General features: G+C 44.6%; 1 protein-coding gene across 2 annotated transcripts; it reads right to left on the bottom strand.

The window, feature by feature from the left end:
• Positions 1-1,144: 1,144 nt before the first annotated feature.
• Positions 1,145-22,781, bottom strand: LOC141565015 (zinc finger protein 713-like). 2 transcript variants are annotated; one of them, XM_074307975.1, is made up of 5 exons: positions 22,676-22,781; positions 21,698-21,823; positions 18,535-18,675; positions 17,946-18,072; positions 1,145-7,706 (listed from the first exon to the last, which is right to left on the bottom strand). In XM_074307975.1, exons 2-5 carry the CDS (start codon positions 21,728-21,730, stop codon positions 4,882-4,884), a joined length of 3,126 nt encoding a protein of 1,041 aa, XP_074164076.1. In that variant the 5' UTR covers positions 21,731-21,823; positions 22,676-22,781; the 3' UTR covers positions 1,145-4,881. The 2 variants fall into 2 exon arrangements, with proteins under 2 accessions (XP_074164076.1, XP_074164077.1); XM_074307976.1 differs by lacking the exon at positions 1,145-7,706 and adding an exon at positions 7,742-14,013.
• Positions 22,782-23,896: the final 1,115 nt, after the last annotated feature.

The raw sequence follows: 23,896 nt of genomic DNA, 5'->3' as shown, positions 1-23,896 counted from the left end.
ATATATGTCTCTTTCCGCTCTTTAGTATTTCTTTGGGATATAATCCCAGTAGTAGCGCTGCTGGGTCAAAGGGTATGCACAGTTTGACAACTTTTTGGGCATAATTCCAGATCGCTCTCCAGAATGGCTGGATTCTTTCACAACTCCACCAGCAATGTATTAGTGTCCCAATTTCCCCACATCCCCTCCAACATTTGTCATTATTTGTTCCTGTCATCTTAGCCAATCTGACAGGTGTGTAGTGGTATCTCAGAGTGGTCTTAATTTGCATTTCTCTGATCAGTAGTGATTTGGAACACTCTTTCATGTGAGTGGATATAGTTTCAATTTCTTCCTCTGAGAATTGTCTGTTCATATCCTTTGACCATTTATCAATTGGAGAATGGTTTGGTTTCTTATAAATTATGGTCAGTTCTCTATATATTTTGGAAATGAGACCTTTGTCAGAACCTTTGTTTTTAAAAATATTTTCCCAATTTGTTACTTCCCTTCTAATCTTGTTTGCATTAGTATTATTTGTACAGAAACTTTTTAGTTTGATGTAATCAAAATCTTCTATTTTGTGATCAATAATGATCTCTAGTTCTCCTCTGGTCATAAATTCCTTCCTCCTCCACAAGTCTGAGAGGTAGATTATCCTCTGTTCCTCTAATCTATTTATTATCTCCCTCTTTATGCCTAAATCATGGACCCATTTTGATCTTATCTTGGTATATGGTGTTAAGTGTGGATCCATATCTAATTTCTGCCATACTAATTTCCAGTTTTCCCAACAGTTTTTTCCAAATAATGAATTTTTATCCCTAATGTTGGAATCTTTGGGTTTGTCAAAGATTAGATTGCTATAGATGTACCCTTTTTTGTTCTTTGTATCTAATCTGTTCCACTGATCTACCGGTCTATTTCTTAGCCAATACCAAATGGTTTTGGTGACTGCTGCTATATAATATAGCTTTAGATCAGGTACACTTAGACCACCTTCCTCTGAGTTTTTTTTCATTAGTTCCCTTGCAATTCTTGACCTTTTATTCTTCCATATGAATTTTGTTGTTATTTTTTCTAGGTCATTAAAATAGTTTCTTGGGAGTCTGATTGGTATAGCACTAAATAAATAGATTAGTTTGGGGAGTATTGTCATCTTTATTATATTCGCTCGGCCTATCCAAGAGCACTGAATGTCTTTCCAATTATTTAAATCTGATTTTATTTTTGTGGCAAGTGTTTTGTAATTTTTCTCATATAATTCCTCTCAGGACTTTTTTCAATAGGAGGAAACAGAGGCAAATGGGGGTCAAGCCACAGAATTCTAGCCCCTCCCTCCAAGTACATAGAGGAATTCCTGGAAAACTGGGAGCTCAGTGCCTGGGGGACCAGTCAGGGTCCCCCAAACAGGACTCCAGCAGCCCTGGTGTGTCACAGGGATGCACAATCATGTGTTTCCCAGTTAAATGCTTCCGTTTTCCTCTAAGACACACTGCTTGGAGGGGTTAAATATTGCCCTTTGAACTTTGCTGTGACCCTTTCTTGCCAGATGAGCCCTTCTTCTATCCATCCATGTGTTTTGTCGACTTCCCTCTCATTCCTCATCTATTTCCAAGGTCACCTGTTCCTCAGGAGTTAAGCTGGGCCCCCAGAGCTCTCCATCCACACAGGGGCGGCTTCTGTTCTCCGCCAGGTGCTTTTTGCTGTTTCTGACATGGAGCAGTTCTCAGTATGTACTGGCCTCCTAAGGGAGGGCTTTGGAGTAAGTGATCTGAGCTTACTCTACCCATCCTCCTCGATCCTTCCCATACCAGATTTCTTCAGCTTCCCAAGACCTTTCTTCCTCAGTGTTCTGCTACAACTGGAGATCTGGTCCTGGGATTTCAGTCCCAGAATACAGGAAGAGTGTGGGGGTAAAGGCCACAGGACTCTGCTTTGGATGGGAACATATACTTAGAGGGGGAAGGGTACAGGGAAGCCCTTGAAGCCTCCCTTCCCGTTTCAGAGAGGAGGTGAGGGAGACAGACTTGTTCCTTGCCCTGTGTTACAGAGTATGAACCCCCGGAGCCAGGATGGGGCCTCAAGTATTGCCTGATCCAGTCCCCTGTTCATTCAAGTAAAGGCTCTCTTCAGAATATCACTTAAGACGCAGATGTCCTCTTGTTCCAGCAACTGACTTTACTCTGAGACCAGGGACCCAAGGAAAGATAACAATAAAAAAAGCCAGGATTTCCATAGTGATTTCATGTTTGCAAAGTGCTTCATAATTATTGTTCAATATAATCCTCATCTCCACCCTGGGAAGCAGATGCCCTTGTTATCCCCATTCCACAGATGGGGAAACTCAGGCAGGATCAGGTTACGTGACAGGCCAGGAAGGGCCAGAGAAGGAACTAGAACTCAGGCCTTGTGGTTCCAAACACAACATTTAATCCAGGGCGCCACCAAGCAGCATAAAGATTACAGAAACTCATGTCTGCTTAGCAAAGCATTATTACAAGTATATTTTGTGGCAGAAATCACAGAAAACAAACAGAATACCAAGTAATTGGGGAATGGCTGAAGGAATCATACTCTGTGACCGTCAAGAACGATTGAGGAGCACTGACCAACATTGGGATTTGAGACAAAAACCATTACATGTAGGGACTTTTATGCTCAGTAAGGAAGCTTACAGGGGACTCCCCCTCAACCTTGAATCAGTATTAACCAGTCCATTATGGTAGACAAGGATCGTTCCTGATTTTTCATTTAGTAATATTTAATAGTCATTTACTAGTAAGGGCAAGAACAAATAATTTACCATTGTAGGAACTACATAGGAATGTACCTTCTGCTAGAGGCTTTGGGCAGATTTCATGCTTGTATAATTTCCATAACAGCACGAGGCCGACTTCCATAACTTCAGTATCTGAGAATGACGACAAGAACTCTCTCCATCCTGTTTCCCCACATGCCAACCTGGCACGGTGGAAAGCCCCCAAGTCCTCCCTGAAATGTTCTTGCACTTGCCCAACCCCAGGAATGGCTCATCCATCTCCTGATCACTGAAAGCCCCATCATCCCTGGCCCAAGCCAAGGCCATCATCCAGCTTATGACCATCTAGTCAGTGGATAGATTTCTTGCACTGGCCATCCTGAAACCCTATGGCCCTGGTATCCATATTTTAGCCAAGACATTTTACAGTAACCAATGATATGATGTTCTATTGATAGGATACTTGTATTCCTGTAACAGAGCCTTGAAAGAAGGAATACCTCAGATGGGAGAGCCAGGTCTGGGCTGTACTTGGGTAGGAGAGAACCAGACTCCTCTAATAAAGGGTTTGGGCTTAGAATTCTGCCTCAGTTTCTCCTGTACACTGCTTTATTGATTCCCTCCCTCTCAACAGGATGGAAATTTGGGCTATTTCATGAATGTTACATTTTGTTGAAAGTCTAATGAAGGCTGTGCTGCAGAAGGAGGCGTTCTCTTGTGAATGAGAACCCCAAGTTTCATCTCCAGCAGGATTTCTCCAGAGGACAATCAAATATCAGGTCTAGGAGAAGCCCTTCCTCCAAGCACGGCCTTTATCTATCTTCCATCCACTAGAATAAGGCTGTCTTCTGATCCTCCTCCTCTAGGGAAAAGCACAGTCACATGGACCTATTTCTAAGACTTTTCAATGAATCCTCAGAGATAAAGTAAGAGATAATCTCTGGGTGAAAGACTTCCCCCACTGAGTGCCCAGAGATCTGCTGCTCAATATGATCTCTCCAATAGAGAAAAATTCCATTTGAGTGTCTTTCCTTATTCATGACAATGATCAGATTTTTCTCTTACATGTACTCTGAGGTGGGAAATAAGAGATGATTGGTGCTGGAAGGTATTACCATCTTGGTCATGTGCATAACGTTTCCCTGAAGTGGGGACCCTCTTCTCTTAAACAGACTCAGAATGATAAGTCAAAGCTGTGCTACATTCACCACACTCATGAGGTTTGGCTCCAGTGTGGATTGTCTAATATTTAGAAAGATTGGAGCTCAGAATGAAATCTTTTCACATTGATTACATTGAAAATACTTCTCTCCAGTGTGGCTACTGTGATGTTGAGCAGGATTATTTGTCTGAAACCCTTTCCTCATTGAATTCATTGATAAGGTTTCTCTCCAGGGTGGACTGTCTCGTATACAGCCAGATGGGAACTCTTTATGGAATAGTCTCACGTTTATAATTATCATAATGCTTCTCCTTAGTGAGCATTCTCTGATGTTTACCAATCTTGGATTTGTAGCTGAATGTCTTTGCACATTAACTTCATTTATAAGGTTTCTCTCCAGGGTGGATTCTTTGATGTGCAGCTGAAAAGAACCTCTGTGTGAAATCCTTTCCTCACTGACTACATTCAAAATGTTTCTCTCTAGTGTGGGTTCTTTGATGTTCAACAAGGTTTCATTTCTGGCAAAAGCCTTTCCACAATGAATACCTTCAAAATGTTTCTTTCTACTGTGAGTTCTCTGGTGTTTATCAAGACAAGCACTGAGTGTAAGAGCCTGTCCACATTGATCACATTCAAAAGGTTTCATTCCAGTGTGGTTTCTCTGATGTATAGCAAGGAGGGACTTGTTTGTAAAAGCCTTCCCATATTGAATACATTAAAATGTTTATCTCCAAGGTGGATTTTCTGTTGTCTGCTAAGATCTCTCTTGTACGTGAAAACCTTTCCACATCAATTACATTAATAAGCCTTTTCTCCTGTGTGGATTCCTTGGTGCAAAGCAAGACTGGCTCTCTTTATGAAAGTCTTTCCACATTAATTACATTCAAAAGGTTTCTCTCCAATGTGGATTTCCTGATGTTTGCTAAGACCTCCCTTGAATGTGAAAGCCTCTCCACAATGATTACAATTAAAAGACTTCTCAAGTGTGGATTCTCTGATGTTCTGTAAGCTTGTACTTTCTTATGAAAGCCTTTCCACAATGATTACATTTAAAAGGTTTCTCTCCAGTGTGGATTTTCTGATGTCTGCTAAGACCTCCCTTGCGAGTGAAAGCCATTCCACATTGAATACATTTATAAGGCTTTTCTCCCGTATGGATTCCTTGGTGCAAAGCAAGAGTGTCTCGCTTTATGAAAGCCTTTCCACATTGATTACATTCAAAAGGTTTCTCTCCAGTGTGGATTCTCTGATGTGTAATAAGATGGGAGCTGGATATAAAAGCTTTTCCACATTGATTACATTTAAAAGGTTTCTCTCCAGTGTGGATTTTCTGATGTTTGCTAAGATCTCCCTTGCGGGTAAAAGCCTTTCCACAATGATTACATTTAAAAGACTTTTCTCCAGTGTGGATTCTTTGATGTGTAAAAAAATTGGAGGAGAATTTGAAAGCCTTTCCACATTGATTACATTTAAAAGGTTTCTCTCCAGTGTGGATTCTCTGATGTGTAACAAGATGGGAGCTGGATGTAAAAGCTTTTCCACAGTGATTACATTTAAAAGGTTTCTCTCCAGTGTGGATTTTCTGATGTTGACTAAGACCTCTCTTGAATATGAAAGCCTTTCCACAATGATTACATTTAAAAGACTTTTCTCCAGTGTGGATTCTTTGATGTGTAGAAAGACTGGAGGAAAATTTGAAAGCCTTTCCACATTGACTACACTTAAAAGGTTTCTCTTCAGTGTGGACTCTCCGATGTAAAGCAAGTCTGGAACTCTGTCTGAAAGCCTTTCCACACTGATTACATTTGAAAGGCTTTTCTCCAGTGTGGATTCTTTGATGTGTAACAAGACTGCAGGAAAATTTGAAAGACTGTCCACATTGACTACACTTAAAAGGTTTCTCTTCAGTGTGGACTCTCTGATGTAAAGCAAGATTGCAGTTCTGTCTGAAAGCCTTTCCACACTGATTACATTTAAAAGGTTTCTCTTCAGAGTGGATTTTCTGATGTCTAGTAAGGTTTGCATTGCAACTGAAAGCCTTTCCACACTGATTACATTTAAAAGGTTTCTCTCCTGTGTGCTTTCTCAGATGTAAAGCAAGATGAACACGCTGTCTAAAAGTCTTTCCACAATGATTACATTTAAAAGGTTTTTCTCCAGTGTGGATTCTTTGATGTAAAGCAAGTTCGGAACTCTGTCTGCAAGCCTTTCCACACTGATTACATTTAAAAGGTTTTTCTCCAGTGTGGATTCTCTGATGTTCTACAAGCTTATACTTTCTTATGAAAGCCTTTCCACACTGACTACATTTAAAAGGTGTCTCTCCAGTGTGGATTCTATAATGTTCTGCAAGCTGGTACTTTCTTATAAAAGCCTTTCCACACTGACTACATTTAAAAGGTTTCTCTCCAGTGTGGACTCTCTGATGTTCTGCAAGCTTGTAATTATATATGAAAGCCTTTCCACATTGACTACATTTAAAAGGTTTCTCTCCAGTGTGGACTCTCTGATGTTTAGCAAGACTGCCACTTCGTGTGAAAGCCTTTCCACATTGATTACATTTAAAAGGGTTCTTTCTTGTGTGCTTTATCTGATGTAAAACAAGACTGGATCTCTGTGTGAAAACTTTTCCACACTGATTACATTGGAAAGGTTTCTCTCCAGTGTGCTTTCTCTCATGTAAAGCAAGATGGGCACTCCATTTGAAAGCCTTTCCACAATGAGTACATTTTAATAGTTTTTCTCCAGTGTGGATTCTCTGATGGGCAACAAGATTGTCATTGCGTGTGAAAGCCTTTCCACATTGATTACATGTAAAAGGCTTCTCTGCAGTGTGGATTCTCTGATGTTGTGCAAGGCTGTAATTGCTTATGAAAGCCTTGCCACACTGATTACATTTAAAAGGTTTCTCTCCAGTGTGGATTTTCTTATGTCTAGCAAGGTGGGAGCTTGATCTAAAAGTCTTTCCACATTGATTACATTCATAAGCCTTCTCTCCAATGTGGCTTTTCTTGTGTTTTCCTGGACTAGAGATATCTGTACAATTTTCTCCACCTTGATTGCATATGGAAGGATTTCCACACTGAAGACATGAATAAGGCTTCCCTCTGGTGTGGATTCTTTGATGGTCAATCAATATTGATCTGTAATAGAAAGTTCTCCCACATTCAGTACATTTATGAGACACCTCTCCAGTATGAGCCTTCTGAGGGCTAATAATGAGAGCTGGATTACAACTAAAGGCTTTCCCACACTGATCACATCCAGATCTTTTCATTCCAGCACGGTAAGGTAGAGATGAGAGGCAGGATGAGGCTGCTTCACATACATCGTGTTCATAAAGTTCTTTTCTAATATGTGTCTGCTGATGAGTAAGGAGATTAGAGTTCTGACTGACAGACCTCTCACTTTTGTTACTTATGGAAAGCATTTCTTCAGTATCACTTTTCTGATGGCCACTGAGATCTGAAGTGCACTTCACAGCTACATCCCATTGATTACCTGGAACAAACGGCCCTACCTCTTCAGAGAAGCATGTCTTGCATTCACTACCTTGAACATAATCACTTCCTGAGGTCATTTTCTTACAGTGATTTAGGACAGAAGTCCATCTGAATCTCTTTCCAATTTCATGCAATTCAGAATCATTCTTTACATATCTATCTATTTTGAGAATAAAATCATGCAATTCCTTAAAATTGAAGTCACAGGGACCATCATCCATGAATCTTTGCAGGTCATGTTCTTCTACAAAGATTCCCAGCTTTTTATTCATCTCATTTACTGTGAACCCAGTTTCTACATCTGAAAAAGACAAACATAAATACACAAAAAAGACATATACACATATATAAACAAAATAGCAATGTTATATAAGAGTCATTGCAGCTTGTCACCAAACTAAATATACCAAACTTTATAAGTTCACTCAGTGTAAAAAAATGGCTTTTAATACTCCAAGTTATTTTTAAGAAAAGACAGCCAGGTGGTGAAGTGTATAGAGCACCAGCAGCTTAGAAATAAGGAAAACCTGAGTTGAAATCTGACCTCTGACATTTAACACTTCCTAGCTGTGTGACCCTGGGCAAGTCACTTAACCCCAAATGCCTCATCAGATGTGCATCTCAAAGTACTGGACCAATCAGAGATTTATCCTCTCCCAAAGAAAAATACACACATTCTGTAATGGCAGGGGCCCAAGGCCAAGATGGCTATCAAATATTTAATGACAGTAAATTAGAGTCTTCTTTGTGCTGGAACAGTGTTCACTAATTTAGAGGGAAAACTGAGCAAATGCACAATTGAAAATTTTAGCGCAGATAAGGAGTAGACAGCTTTCAGAGATTTGTTGGATAGTACCACATTTACTCATCTGGGAAAAAAAAGTAAACATTCAATTGGTTTGATGAAAATGATGGGGAAATTCAGAAGGCATTAAATGAAAAATGAGAACTCTACAAGGTTTACAAGAACTTTAGATCATCCATCTCTAGGAAGGCAGTGTTTAAACTCTCTCAAAAGTTTAAGCAAAGATTACAGACATGTTGGATTGCCCAGTACATAAAGGCAGATAAAGTTCATTTTTACAATTTGAAACTCTTTTATAATGCCCTAAAGAGTATTTATGGACCAAAGGGCTATCTAAGCTGCCCAATGCTGATAGAGCTACATGGATTAGTGATAAGGATGTGATGATAGAAGAGATGGGCTGAACTGTTTAATAAAGTTCTCAATATATCATCATCAATGACTGTTGAAGCTATTAACCATTGATCTTAGGTCATATTCCATTCCTCTTTAGCCATTCACGAATTGATGGCATCCCCAAAGTCACTAGCTTTTTGTCACTCAAAAAGAGAGGTGCTATCAATCTTTTAAAATGAACAAATTTGCTTCTTTTTCCTAATTATCTTAGCCAACAGATCTTCTAGTGGTATTTTGGAGTCAAAGGGCATACAATTTTATAACTCTTTCATCATAACTCCAGAGTATTCTCCAAATAGAAGGGATCAGTTCATAATTTCAGCAACAATTTATTTATAAAATACTGTTTATTACTTAGCCCTGAGCAGCCAAATCATTTGCCAATGCCCTAACGTTACCTGGTATTTTACATTGCCAGTCTCTCCTAATTCCCAGGGTGGCAGAGAACCTCTGGCCACTGACCTTCAAAGTGTCAACTAATTCTACCCAGCTGCCTCCTCTGAGGCCTTCAGAGGTCTCTGGCTACGATTTCTTGAATCACAGTTTAATAACCAATAGCGCGCTCAAGAACAGCGATATTCAAACTTAAAAGTCTTTATTATTCTTGCTCATATAATGACCTGACCTGTTAACTCCCAAAGAGGGTCAGGAATTGGAAAATTCCCCAAAAGTGCATGCTCAGCATTAGGCCAAATTAAAATTTGCACATAAAAGAACTGAATTCTTCTCAATGGCAGGGTAGTCAATAAATTTCTTAAGACAATAATATCTGAGGTAAACCAACAGAACACTAAGGAGAATTTCTCCAAGTGACGTCCACGTGGCTTGTTCGTTTCCCTTCTTAGCTTCATCCACTGGACTGAACTCTTTCTGTTCTGACTGTTGTAACCTAACTTTCTCTCCTTTCTCTATCTCACCCTGAAATTCAACCTGTAATTCTATTAACTCTTTTTTAACTGTTTGTCATTCTACCTCCAACTCAAATTTTTAACTGTTGTATTTTATGCTTTATACTCTCAATCATCTCTCTCTCTATTAGCTCTACATTGTTCCCTTGCTAGCTATATAGCCAAGAGAGGTAAGGAGCCTGATAGTGAACACATGGATCTCTCACAGACCAGGTGTTCATCTGGGAGTTAACAGGTCAGGGCATTATGTGAGCAAGTATAATAAAGACTTTTAAGTTTGAACATGGCTGTTCTTGAGCGCGCTATTGGTTATTAAACTGTGATTCAAGAAATCGTAGCCAGAGACCTCTGAAAGCCTCAGAGGAGGCAGCCGGCTAGAATTAGTTGGCACTGCAAAGGTCAGTGGTCAGAGGTTCAGACAGCCACCCAACGCTTGACTCCTTGAATTTGCCTGGGGTGGTCCCTGATAGATGTCCCAATTGGGGACTGGAACCGCCAGTTGCTCTTAGCAGGGCTTAGGGGGGCCAAGGGGAAGCCTGCCAATTTGTCTAAGGTTACTGAGGTACAGCAGGGAAAAGATGAGGTGCCAGCTATTTTTTTGGAAAGGTTGTTGGAAGCCTATCATACTTACACACCTATTGACTCAGAGGATTCAAATACCTGAAGGGCAATTGTTGTTGATTTTGTTGCTCAGTCTTGGAGCTAATTGAAATTGCACAGGTTTTTTTAATAACCAGGAGGAACCCCAGTACTAACAAAATAAGAAAATGGCTAAAGCAGTTCTAGCAGCCCTAGAAAGGACTAAAAGAGGCGGCTGGTGGAGAAAGGGGGGGAGTGACGGATGCCAAATAGATTGGGGCCCCTGAAAGGGAACAGGCAATTGCTGGGATCTGATCAATGTCCACACTGCAAGAAACATGGACATTGGAAAAACGAATGACCAGAGAGCAGGGGAGGGGAACCAGTTATGGCCACTGCGCAAACTGAATAGGGATGCCTGGGCTCCCGTGTCACTTCACAGACCCCCAGAAGCCGAGAGTCACTTGGAATGTGTGTGGGCGGGTTGCTCTATCCACTTCTTAGCGGATACAGGAGCTACAAAATCTGTTCTCCAAACCCCCTTGGGACCCCTGTCAAAGGACACTATCTATATACAGGGAGCTACCGGAAAAATAAAGAAGGTCCCTTATCCACCCTCATGTATAGTCGACCTGGGCCGAGGGGTGGTAAACCATTCTTTTTACCCCCTCCTTGGGAGGGATCTTTTACACAAACTGCAGGCAACTATTTCCTTCAAGGACTCAGATGATCCCCATGTTTCCTTTGCCCCACAACTGCTTGTTTCTTGCCCTCTCTCAGAGGAATCCAGGCTCCTTGGCTCTGGTACCTCAATTTCAAGAGCCCATGAGTATACTTTTGCCTACTTTAAAATCCCTAGTTCCCGCCGTCTGGGCTGAAGACTTCCCATTTGAACATGCTGCTCACCACCCCCATGTGATAGTCCAACTCAAGGCGACTGCTGTTCTTGTACAGGTAAAACAATATTTTATCCTTCAGCAATTTTTTGTTGGGGATTAAGCCTCACATTGATAGACTCTTAAAAGCAGGAATATTTTGCCCTTGCCAGAGCACATGGAATATTCTGCTCTTGCCAGTCAGGAAACCTGGGGATTAGGAGATTTCTGCCCCGTTCAGGACCTTAGGGAGGTGAATAAGCGGGTCGAGACCATACACCCGACTATGTCTAATCCTTATGATGGGGGTTGAGGTCCCTTTAAGAAACTCTCCCTATGGCTGACCTTTGGTTTACAAATCCTGGTCAGTGGGCTTTCCCTATCCCCCACATCTGAGCTAAACTTGAGTTTTCCCAGCCCCCACAGTTTAAACCCACTGAATTCTATTCAATGCTGACTCTGGCTGAAAGCCCGCCAGGAGCCTGGGACTCCACCTACCTTCAAGATCATTATAAAAGGGGCTACTTTGGAGTCCACGTTTGCAGAAGTCCTAAGCATGGCATCCTTATGTCGGTCATGCCAAGGGTTTCTGCCCACCGGACCTAATCCGGTGCCCTTTTATCTCCACCCTCAACTTTACTAACTAAACTTTACTCCTACAATAAACCTTTATCAATCTAGGTTTTCGGGCCTGTAAATTCATTTACAGGGACTCTGCGCCATCACGCAACTATCTTTGCGCCGACCCAAAAGGGGGGTTCCCCTTCCCTAACTCCCATCACTTATACTCTTTTGTCCTACCTGAACCCTGCTCTGACCGGGTATACAGTACTGGAGCTTAAAGATGCGTTCTTCTCAGTCCCCTTGGCACCCGTTAGCCAACCTATTTTTGCCTTTATTCGGGAGGATTCCATTCCTTGGAACTCTCAGCAATTAACCTGGACCAGGCACCTCCAGGGGTTTAAGAATTCCCCCAGTCTTTGGAGATACATTGGAGAGCGATTTGCAGGACTTTAGAGCTGCTAACCCTGGAGCTGTCCTGTTACAATATGTTGATGATCTGCTGCTGGCTGCCCCAGATAAAGACCAATGTTTCCGGCTCACCTTGTGCCTCCTTACACTCTTGGCACTGACCTTCAGAGTGTCAACTAATTCTACCTGACTTCCTCCTCTGAGGCCTTCAGAGATCTCTGGCCCTGATTTCTTGAATCGCAGTCTAATAACCAATAGCGTGCTCAAGAACAGCTATGTGCAAACTTAAAGTCTTTATTATACTTGCTCACATAATGCCCTGACCTTAACTCCCAGATGAACACCTGGTCTGTGATAGACCCACCTGTTCACTATCAGGCTCCTTACCTCTCTTGGCTATACAGCTCTACAGCTAATAGAGAGAGATGATTGAGAGTATAAAGCATAAAATAAAACAGTCAAAAGTTGAGTTGGAGGAAGAACAGTTAAAAAAGAGTTAATAGAATTCCAGATTGAATTACAGGGCGAGACAGATAAAGGAGAGAAAGTTAGGTTACAACAGTCAGAACAGAAAGTACAGTCAGTAAGTGGCTGAAGCTAAGGAGGGAAACAACAAGCCAAGTGGACATCAGTTGGAGAAATTCTCCTTAATGACCAAGTCTCTGGGTTGGGACTCCCTTAGCCAGCCCTGTTTTTTCAGCAACAAAAAGATGAAAAGGTTTAGAGAGGTCTAGCAGGGCCACCCAAGGGATTCCCCGGGGCCAGCGAGGGAGGCATATAAGGGCTGGCAATCTCGGCAAAGCTGAGAACCCAGAGTCTGCAGTACCCAGCGGCTCCCAGAAATACCCTCAACTGACGCTTGGTAGTGGGGGTTCAGAATCCTGGAGATGCAGGAAGGGGAGGAAGCAAAACCTTTCCTTGAGAACAAAACCCATGTGTGTGATTTTCTGGCAACAGAGCTGCGCCTTTTCCCCCGAAACCCAATATCCTTTCTCTGCCAAGATCTCTGAGATCTCTCAGCCTCCTCTCTGAGATCTCTCTGTGTCTATCTCTGAGCCGAGATCTCTCCGTCTCCTTCTCTCTGAGATCTCTGGGCCTCCGCCTGGGGTGCAGACTCAACCACTGTCCCTGCCCCAAGAGCTCTCTCCTTGTGGGCAGGTCAGCATGCAGTCTGGGTAGAGAAACCTTAGACCCTGTCTTCCCTCTCTGGGATCCTCCCTACTCCCACCCCAAATGCACAGGACTTACCAAACTCTTTCTAGAATCTTCTTAATAGGTCAGTTAGGACACTCCTGGTGAGGAGAATGTCACATGATCTGATTCGAGGAGAGGATGGTTTTCTGTCTCCTCCCCTTTTGCAGTGTGTTCCTCCCTCAGGCTTCTCCCACCCTGTTGGGAAAGCCCAGCCGCTATTCCCCCCATAGATATATGTGGACTCTGATACAGACTACTGGGGGGGAGGTGTCGACCCAGAAAGAGACTTACGGGCACCCATGGTTTTATCCACATCTATATCAGCTATTGAGGACCTCTTGGAATTCCCCCCCGCCCTGACATTGTTTTACAACACATGAAAAACCGATCTCTCCACACTGAAGGGAGGGAGTGTGGGAACACAGCCCTCCCCTCATATGGGGCTGGGCCTGGAACATGGAGAAAGGGTTAAGAAGACCACGCTGTATGTGCCAGAAGGTGGTCCGTTGAAGTGTCAAGGGTCGGGCCAGTATCACTGTGGATCACGGGTCTGTGAGACCAGAGCAGACTGGCTCACTGACGGAGGCAAGGATCCTACATGAAGGTGGTTAACACCACATAACACAACAATGTCAGAAGGAAGCCATTTGCCATCCTACTGCAGTTACAATGCAAGAATGGCATAATGAGGCCTGGGGATGGGGGAGGTGCTGGGGTATCAGGTTTTATGCATCACAAAAACATTTGGGTGGGGGCAGCTAAGTGGCACAGTGGATAGAGCAACAGCCCTGAATTCAGGAGGACCCGAGTTCCAAGTCTGGTCTCAGACACTTAACACTTAACAGCTGTGTGACCCTGGGCAAGTCACTTAACCCCAGCCTCAGGAAAAGAAAAAAGAAAGAAAAGATTTGGGGACCCTGTTCACAATCCAGAGAAGGAGGACCCTTCCGAAGGAAAGCGTCCCCATAGGCCCTAATGAGGTTATTAATCCCCCTTGTTCGCCTCTAAAAATCAGCCACAGCCACCTCTCAACTGAAAGGGGGAGCCAAGACAGTTGTCCCTGACCCCCTCAGCCTCCACTCCCCAGAGGACTGTTGTCTCCCTATAAAACCTTTATGTCAGCCTTTGATGAAGTATACTGGTTGATAAACCTGACCAGCCCCACCCTTGCTACAAGCTCTGCCTGGATGCAGGCCCCCCCCTACATTGTGGGCATAGGCGTAAATGCCACCTGGGGGACAGAGGCCCCCTCCATCCAGAATCTTTCACTCTCAGGGAGAACCTGCCCCAGAATGCACCACTCATGTTCCCAGGTTAACATTGGGAGGGGTGGAGGGAGAGGCACGGTACATCACTCAGAGGGCTACGATTTGGAGCGCTCCCAAACAAGAAGCACTGAGTGGAAATTGTTGCCGGTTCCCCCACAAGGATACTGCAACTCTGTAATACGCCCCTGAAGGGTCCTATTTTGCATGCACTATGGGATTAACCCCTTGTATCAGTGAATTCGCTTTAACCTTGAAAGACTCTCCCGAGCTTTGCCTGCTTGTTTACTGGCTCCCTCAGGTCTATCTGAATTCTGAGGAAGGGGCCGAAGGACATTTTGGTCTGTTAGGGCAAGGAGGGCTGCTCCTACTCTTGGCCCCCTTCTGGTGGGACTAGGAATACCAGGCTCCACAGCTGTTGGGACTGCTTCCTTCATCCATGGTGACAGCCAATTGTTAGCTCTGGGTTCCCAGGTGGACCAGGACTTGAAGGAATAGGAAAATCACATATCCTTCTTGGAGAACTCCCTGAACTCCTTGGCAGAGGCAGTCCCACAGAATTGCCGGAGCCCAGATTTACTCTATCTTAAGCAAGGAAGGGTGCATATGGCCCTCGGGGCAGCTTGCAGTTTCTATGCTAACAACTGGGGGTAATAAAAGAATTCCTTTCTATATGAACAGACAATTCTCAGATGATGAAATTGAAACTATATCCACTAATATGAAAGAGTGTTCCAAATCACTACAAATTTGATCAGAGAAATGCAAATTAAGACAACTCTGAGATATCACTACACACCTGTCAAATTGGCTAAGATGACAGGAACAAATAATGATGAATGTTGGAGGGGATGTGGGAAAACTGGAACACTGATACATTGTTGGTGGAGTTGTGAAGAATCCAGCCATTCTGGAAAGCAATCTGGAATTATGCCCAAAAAGTTATCAAACTGTGCATACCCTTTGATCCAGCAGTGCTACTACTGGGCTTATATCCCAAAGAAATACTGAGGAGGGGAAAGGGACCTGTATGTGCCAAAACGTCTGTGGCAGCTCTTTTTGTAGTGGCTAGAAACTGGAAGATGAATGGATGTCCATCAATTGGAGAATGGTTGGGTAAATTATGGTATATGAAGGCTATGGAATATTATTGCTCTGTAAGAAATGACCAGCAGGATGAATTCAGAAAGGCTTGGAGAAAATAGCATGAACTGAGGCTCAGTGAAATGAGCAGAACCAGAAGATCGCTTTACTTTCAATGCTGTATGAAGAAATATTCTGATGGAAGTGGAAATCTTCAACATAAAGAAGATCCAACTCACTTCCAGCTGATCAGTGATGGACAGAAACAACTACACCCAGAGAAGGAACACAGGGAAGTGAGTGTAAATTGTTAGCACTACTGTCTATCTACCCAGGTTACTTATACCTTCGGAATCCAATTCTTACCGTGCAACAAGAAAATTGGATTTACACACATATATTGTATCTAGGATATACTGTAACACATGTAAAATGTATGGTTTTGCCTGTCATCTAGGGGAGGGAGTAGAGGGAGGGAGGGGAAAATCTGGAAAAATTAATACAAAGGATAATGTTATAAAAAAATTACTCATGCATATATACTGTCAAAAATGTATAATTATAAAATTAATAATAAAAAAAAATTAAAAAAAAAAAAAAAGAATCCCTTTCTGCAGTTAGACCTAGATCAAGAACCGGGAAAAAGCTTAACACCAATCAATGCCCTGGTCCCAGTCAATTTTCAATTGCTCCCCCTGGTAACTTCTCTTGTGACCTCCCTGATAGGCCCCCTTACCCTATTTCTGCTGACTCTACTGATTGTCCTTGCCTGATTGTTTAACCACACATATCATGAAGAGGATGCAGGCAGTTAAGTTGCTTGTTGCCAGGGTCACTTACTCTCCCCTGGCCTCTGATGAGTCCAGTCTCTAATGGTCTCAAGAAAAGGGGGGAGTGAAGTGGAAATGCACCCCAAATGGGCCCTCGAGAAACATGATCTTCAATCTTTGTAGTTAGCAGCTTATTACTACTTCTTCATACCCTAATGCAGATGGTATTTTTATACCGCCAGATGTGCTGTGCTGAAAAACCGAACACCTTCACAACTGGATAAACTTAAGGAAATACTGCTTAATGAACTGAACCAGCTACACCCAGTGAAAGAACTCTGGGAGATGACTGTGAACCACTACATTGAATTCACAATCCCTCTATTTTTGTCTGCCCGCATTTTTTAATTTCCTTCACAGGCTAATTGTACACTGTTTGAAAGTCTGATTCTTTTTGTACAGCAAAACAACTGTTTGGACATGTATACATATATTGTATGTAACTTATACGTTAACATATGTAACATGTATTGGTCAACCTGCCATCTGAGGAAAGGGGTGGGGGGAAAGAGGGGGAAAAGTTGAAACAAAAGGTTTTGCAACTGGCAATGCTGGAAAATTACCCATGCATAAAATTTTTGTAAAAATTAATTAATTAACTAATTAAAAAAAAAAAAGAAATATTGTTTTATTGCTCTCTGGGAATGAGACCCTTAGAGCGATAACTTTTGCCTCCTGTTTAGAATAGACATTCCTTTTATTATGACAAATGTATCAAGAAACATTTTGATGTCTCTCTCTTCTTTCTATAAATATGTGGCCCTGAGAACTCTCATTACTGAACCCTCCAGTTTGGTATTGGGGGATCAGTCCTGGCCGGTAATAAACACTCTGAAAACTTCATTATTTTGGTTGCCCTGTGTTTCCTCTTGCTTGGGTACTTCAATAATGCAACGGTATTTTACATATATTCGTGTCTTCCACTTGATATCAAAATGGTGTTTTTGTCCCTAATCAATAATAAGGTCGAACATTTCTCATAAGGCTATAAATAATTTTGATTTCTTCATCAGAAATTACCTATTCTTGTCCCTTTTAGTATTTGAGACATGAGATCTTCAGCTGAGAAGTTTTCTCTAGAACAGGGCCCTTTGTTCTCCGTTAGGTACATGACCCTGCCCCTCTCTGTGCCAGAGGTGAAAGTTGAGGAGGCTGAGACCCCAGGCCAATGCAGAAGCCCCCAAGGCTTTCTCCTGGCTAACTTAGCAGAGTCTGCCTAGAGTGCCTAATCCTTCATTTGGGCCAAATCCCTACCTAGGGAGATGAGGTCTTTCCTATGACCCTGTTAAGGCCTGGACAACTTCTGGAGTTTGGGTCACTTTTGCTGCTCAAAATGAATTTGGGGGGATTTATTTTTTGTTTTAGGGGAGATTCTTAGGGGGCTAAGTATTTCCTGTCCTGTTGTGCCAGAACCCTCTCACATGCTTTTCAGCAGGTTTTCAGGGAGTTTACCTAACAGATGTGACAATAAAGGTGCAGCCAAGACCAAAATGGATGGAGACTTGGTGCCCTCAGATGACTGAGTGCTCAGTCCAATTTCCGGGATACAACAGAGTTTGGATCACTTCTGTGCTGTTTGTGCTCATTTTAAACTGACGATGAACACCAAGAAAAGAGAGGAAATGGTACTTACTCAGGGACAGCAGGTTCTGGACACTCTCCAGCATGACCTCCATGTACAGCTCTTTCTGAGAAGGGTCCAGGATCTCCCACTCTTCCTCAGTGAAGTCCACCAACATATCCTTGAATGTCACCAACTCCTAAGCCATGAAAAGGCACTTGATTTAGAGCTGAGAGATCCTCCAGAATTCATCTACTCCAACCCCCATCAACTTAGAGGAGGAAAGTGAAGCAGAGATGGGAATTTGCCTAAAAGGCAGAGAACCTTTAGGAGTGTCAGAGCCCACAGTTGGAACCAGGCATTAAGAGCCCAGTGGAATATTGAGAAAAACATTTTTCATTTCAAATTAGAGTCATGCTGGATAATAAAAATTGGACAAATGGATTACTATCAAATGGTTTTCCCAATGGATTGGGATTTCTCCCAATGGGAGCAGCCATGTGCTTTGAGGGAGCAGGAAATGGACAGGGCCAGGAGCATGATTCCTGCTCTGCTTCCTGCTCTGCTTCCTGCCCTGCCAGGCCCGCCCTCTGACAGGAAGAAGCTTCCTGGATTCCCCCTGGGTTGAGGCTGCTCAGTTCTGGGCAGAGAACGCACTCACCTGGGACGAGGGGCTCTGGCTGCCAGGGGCCATGTCTCTGGTTCCAGGCTTGGATCCTCTGCCCGCTGGGCTGGGGAGGGAGAGGGATCCCAGAGAGGGAGGACAGGGTCTGAGCCTCCTGTGCCCAGGCTGCATGCTCACCTGCTCACAATGGAAGAAAGAGCTCTGAGGGCAGGGACAGTGGGGAGAGGCTGCTCTCCAGGAGGAGGAGGAGACATCTCAGCTCAGAGATAATAAATGAATTCCATAGAACTTGTAGAAATGAAAGACAGAAAATGATGTGACATCCATCCTCACAAGAAGGGTCTTAAGTGATTTTATATATATATGTGTGTGTGTGTGTCTGTGTGTGTCTGTGTGTGTGTGTATGTATATATATAATAATATAATATATATAAAACATATATTATATATAAATATATATATATATATATATATATATATATATATATATATATATATATATATAAATCTATGAAGAGATTGTGAAAACATAAATAATGTGTATTCTGGGGAAGAAACCATTCGCAGTGATCACTGAGGAGAGAACAAAGAAATTATCTAGTAAATTTCCTATGAGTCTAAAATGAAATCTAACCTAGATGGAAGTAGGAAAAGAATTTTAAAGAGAATCTGGCCTCAAGTAGCCGGTATGAGACTCTTTCCAGACAAGTGATGAAGCTTTATCTCTTCGCAAAGTGAGCTTCTTAATGAAATGTGTTCTGTGACAGATAATTAGCTGGGACACTATCTGTCTCCTGGAAAGCCAATGCTGTGACCTCTGATGCCACATTCTGGCTCTGAATCCTGCTTCACTCAGAACTCTAGAGCCCATCCAGAGATCAGGCTCTCCTGGCTGGGGAGACCTTTGAACCGGCCCAATCCTTATTCTGTGACTGCTTCCTGCTCATTATTTTTTGCCACCCAATGCCAATCTCTTTCCTTCTCTAACTGTGGGAAATACAATCATGTCTTCCAAATCCTATAGCCCAGACTTTTACACATCTAGTAGAATTTTGGAGAAAGCATCACTTCCTTCACTTGATGCTGTGCTGCTCCTCTTTTATCAATATACCAGACATCCCCTTCATTATCTCTCCTCCCCCAATCCTTGGAGAAAACTCAGAGCACTCACATCCAGTCCTGTCTAAGAAGGCACAAAGGACTTAGCAAATGTTGCCAACTAGCAGGTTAACTGGAGCACTTATTTCTTTGTTCCTGTGTTCTCTTGCTCTGACATAAGTAGCTGTACCAGAGACTTCACACTTGAACTCTCAATTCATAGTTTCTTCTTTTGGTGAAGGTGGTACTTTTCAAGGAAAGCAGGAAGATGGGAAATGAGCTTCATTGCAAGTATCTCCGATGAAGGCCACATTTCCCAAATATATGGAGAACTGAGTCAAATGTATAAGAATAAAAACCATTCCTCAATAGAGAAACGATCAAAGAAAATAAACAGTTTAGATGATGAAATCAAAAATAATGTAGGACAATGAAGTGCTCTAAATTATTTTTGATTAGCAAAATGGAAATAAAAACAACTCATAAGAATCACTTCATGTCTATTAGATTAACTAGTGACACAAAAATGATCAAGGCTGGAAAGAATGTGGGAATACTGGGATACTAGTGCACTGAAGAGGAAATGTGAAGTGATCCAAGCTTTCTGGGGAGCAACTTGCACTCTGAACAAAAAAGCAACCAAACTGTGCAAATCTTTAGATCCAATAGAGCACCACTAGGTCTGTAATGTTCCACAGAGATTACAAAAAGGGGGAAAGGGCCTACATGAGCACAAATATTTATGCCATTCCTTTTCCTGGAGGCAACATTGTGGAAATTGAGGGAATTCCCATCAACTGGGGAATGGCTGAACAAGCTGTGGTATAGGAATATAATGAAATAGTATTGCACAATAAGATATGGTGAACAGGCAGATTTCAGAAAGAACTAAAAAAACAAATTAATGGAAAGTGAAATGAGCAGAGCCAGGAAAAGACTGACTACAGAATCAGCAACAGAGTGATCAGCTGTGAAGGACTCTCACTTCTCAGGAGCACAAGGATCTAAGGCAAATAGAAAAGACTCAAGAAGGAAAAGGCTTTCCACACCCTAACTGAAGAACCGATGGGCTCTGAAAGTGATTGAAGAATTTATCTTTTAGTTACTTTATTCTTTCTTCTCCTCTTTTGATCTTTCATTTTTCACAATTCAGATTAATACGGAAATATGGTTTAAATGATAGCAGGGATATTCCTATACCAAGCTGCCCACAGTTTTAAGGAGAGAAAGGGATGGAGAAAAATTTACAACTCCAGATCTTGTAAACATGAATGCTACAAATGGTCATGTCATTAAATTGAAAAGAATTTAAAACAAACAAGCAAATGTACCTTTTTATACCTGGGTCCTAACTTCTTTATAACTGGCTAGGAGACCCAACAAATGCAACCCAAAGCACAGGTCTGTGACATCTGAGGAAATGTAACCCCCCATTCATGGAGTCTGCCCCAGCCCCAGGGGATAAATAAAGCACAGTTTACTCTCTGGCTGGTCCCTGAGCTCCCTGACTCTCCCTACCAAGGACCCTGACCATTCCCACCACAGGATCAATGGGATGATCTTTATGTGGCTCCTGGCACATGGCAGACACCACGGACACCCACCCCAGCCTCCTCACACCTTCCTCTTCCTCTCTGCCCCAGGGACAGTGGCCTCCTGGCTTAACCAGGATCCTCTGTCCCCTGACCCTGGGCCTTTTCCGGGCTTTCTCCTGTTTGCAACGGCCTCCTCCCTCCCCTCCTGCTTCCTTCACATCTCAGCTAAATTCTCCCTTTCTGAAAAGCTTTTCCATGTCCCCAAACTGCTGACCCTTCCCTCTGAGAGTAGCTCCCGTCTACACTGTCCAGCGCAGGTGTGGACAGGCTCATGAGATGTTTTCTCTCCTGGGAGCTCCTTGAGGGCAGAGCTGACTTTTTTTCTTCCCCTCCCTCTGCATCCTCAGTGGTTAGCAGGAGCTTGGCCCAGAGGAGCTAATTTCTAAACATTTATTGGCTTGATCTGAGACCTGGCAAAGGAGAGACTCGGAGAGCCCTGGGAGCCGCTGTGACCTGGGGGGGGCAGGGAATGACACTGCTCAGCTCCGGGGAGGGACTGCACTCACCTGGCAGGAGGGGCTCCGGCTGCCCAAGGCCATCTCTGTGGTTCTGGGCTTGGGTTCCCGGCCTGCCGGGTTGGGAGGGAGAGGGAGCTCAGAGAGGGAGCACTGGGCCTGAGGCTGGAGGCGGACCTGCCCACAATGAGAGAGAGAGAGAGCTCTGAGGGCAGGGACGGTGGGAGAGTCTGCACCCCAGCAGGAAGAGGAGACATCTTAGCTCAGAGGAGGCAGAGCTGTCACCTGTGGGGGCGGGGAGAGCCTCCCAGCACCTCTGGACACTAAGACCTCCTGCTCACTGCAGGAGCCCGAGCCCCCTGGGGTCAAGATCACAAAGCCTTCACCCGCATCCCTGGAAGGCCAGTGTGACCCTGGCCAAGCCCTTGATCCCTGCCTCAGTTTCTCCATCTGTAACATGGGTCCCCCACCGGCCCAAGGCCCCAGAAATGATGAGGATGTCCCAAGGCCACAGGAGGGAAAGAGGTCAAGGAGAGGAGGCTGATGGGAGCCCCCCTCCCCCTTCGGCCAGGGAACCTCCTCCAGACAAACAGAAGGACTGGGCAGAATTCGCACTAAGAGCTGCATGTAGGGAGCGCTTCCTGTATACCAGGTCTGGTGCTGAGCACTTCACAGAAGGGATCTCGTGGGGGAGGGGAGGGGCTGCTCCCCTTTGTGCACTGGAGGAAACTGAGGCAAACGGTGTAAAGCTACCGAACCCTCCCAAAGTGCGCAAAGTCTCACGGGCCACCTGTGAAGGGACCACGCAAACCTGGGGCCCCGTGGGGGAGGGGTCAGTTGGGTTCCCCAAGGAACTCCACACTCCGGACTCTATGCCCCCCAAGCCACGGGGATGCACAGGCGCGCCCCTCCCCCATCTCAGCCCACGCGGGTGAAATCACTCGGGGCTGAGGCCCAGGGGCAGCCACGCCCACGCGCACTCGGGTCACGTCCCCACGCGCCGCTTCTGCCTTTTGCACCCTGTCTTACACGCGCGCCCCGCACTCGGAGCCCGAACCGCGCAGCCGATCTCCAGACTCCGCCGCAGACCGGCCCGGAGCTGCCGCGGAAGGGAAGGAGCCTGAAGAACGAAAGCGGAAGCCGCGGCCCGCGCCCGGCCAGACGCCCTCCTCCCCCCGCCCCCGCCCCCAGCGCCCAAGGAAGAACCGAAAGAAGCCCGGGAGCCGGGATGCAGCGCTGCCCCAGGGGACTCCCGGCATGCCCTGCGGCTCGGCAGCCCAGAGCCCGAGGCGGGGCGTGACGTCACCTGGAGGCCTTCTAGGACCCGAGAGGACTTTCCTCGGCTCCTTTCATTCCTGGCTCCGCCCGCCCCTTCTTTCCCGCGGGTTCCGAGCCCGTGGGGAGGGCGGGGGGTCTGTGCCCGGCCGAGGGCAGGCTCCGCTGCTGCTCCTCAGGGACTCTCAGTCCGCTCTCACGAGGGCCCCTCCCGCGCCTTCGGGGCCGTCTCCGTCTCAGTCCCCGTTCCCCGGGAGTTAAGCTGGGCCCGGAGCGCTCCCTCCCCCGGGGCCGCTTCCGTCTCCGCCAGGGGCCGTTCTCTGTACGCCCCGGCCTCCGGAGGGAGGAAGTGGCCCGAGCTTACCCCCCCTCGGCCCTTCACGTACAGAGTTCTTCGGCTTCCCCAGACCTTCCTTCCCGCGCCGTGACAGGGATCCGGTCCTGGGATCTGTCCCAGAATACAGGAGGCGTGTGGGGGTAAAGGCCACGGGACTCTGCTGTGGGGGGAGCACCCGCTTAGAGGGGGAAGGGCACAGGGAAGCCCCCCTCCCCCTTCCAGAGAGGAGGTGAGGGAGACAGACTTGTTCCTGGCCCAGAGTCACAGAGTACGGACCCCCGGAGCCAGGGCGGGCCGCAAGTGTGGCCTGATCCAGTCCGCTGTTCAATCAAAACTTTTTTCCATCCATTCTTTCAAAACTTTTCAGTTCCACATTCTCTTCCCTAACACATCCCAGCCTTCACTAAGAAAGCCTGGGTGAACTTAAGCAAAACATTTCCATAAAAATCATGTTGTGAAGGAAAACCTAAATCATCCCCCCGATTTAAAAAAACGAAACAAAACCTGGAGGAAAAATAAAGTTAAAAAAAGAGAAAGCAACCTTTCCCCCCCTTTTTGGTCTGACTTTTCTTGTGCAATATAATTCTGGAAATACGGATAGAAGAATTGCACGTGTTTAACATGTTGAATTCCTTGCC

Source organism: Sminthopsis crassicaudata, chromosome 3, assembly GCF_048593235.1.
Source record: "Sminthopsis crassicaudata isolate SCR6 chromosome 3, ASM4859323v1, whole genome shotgun sequence".
Classification (NCBI taxonomy): domain Eukaryota; kingdom Metazoa; phylum Chordata; class Mammalia; order Dasyuromorphia; family Dasyuridae; genus Sminthopsis; species Sminthopsis crassicaudata.
This window is presented reverse-complemented; position numbering and strand designations above follow the sequence as displayed.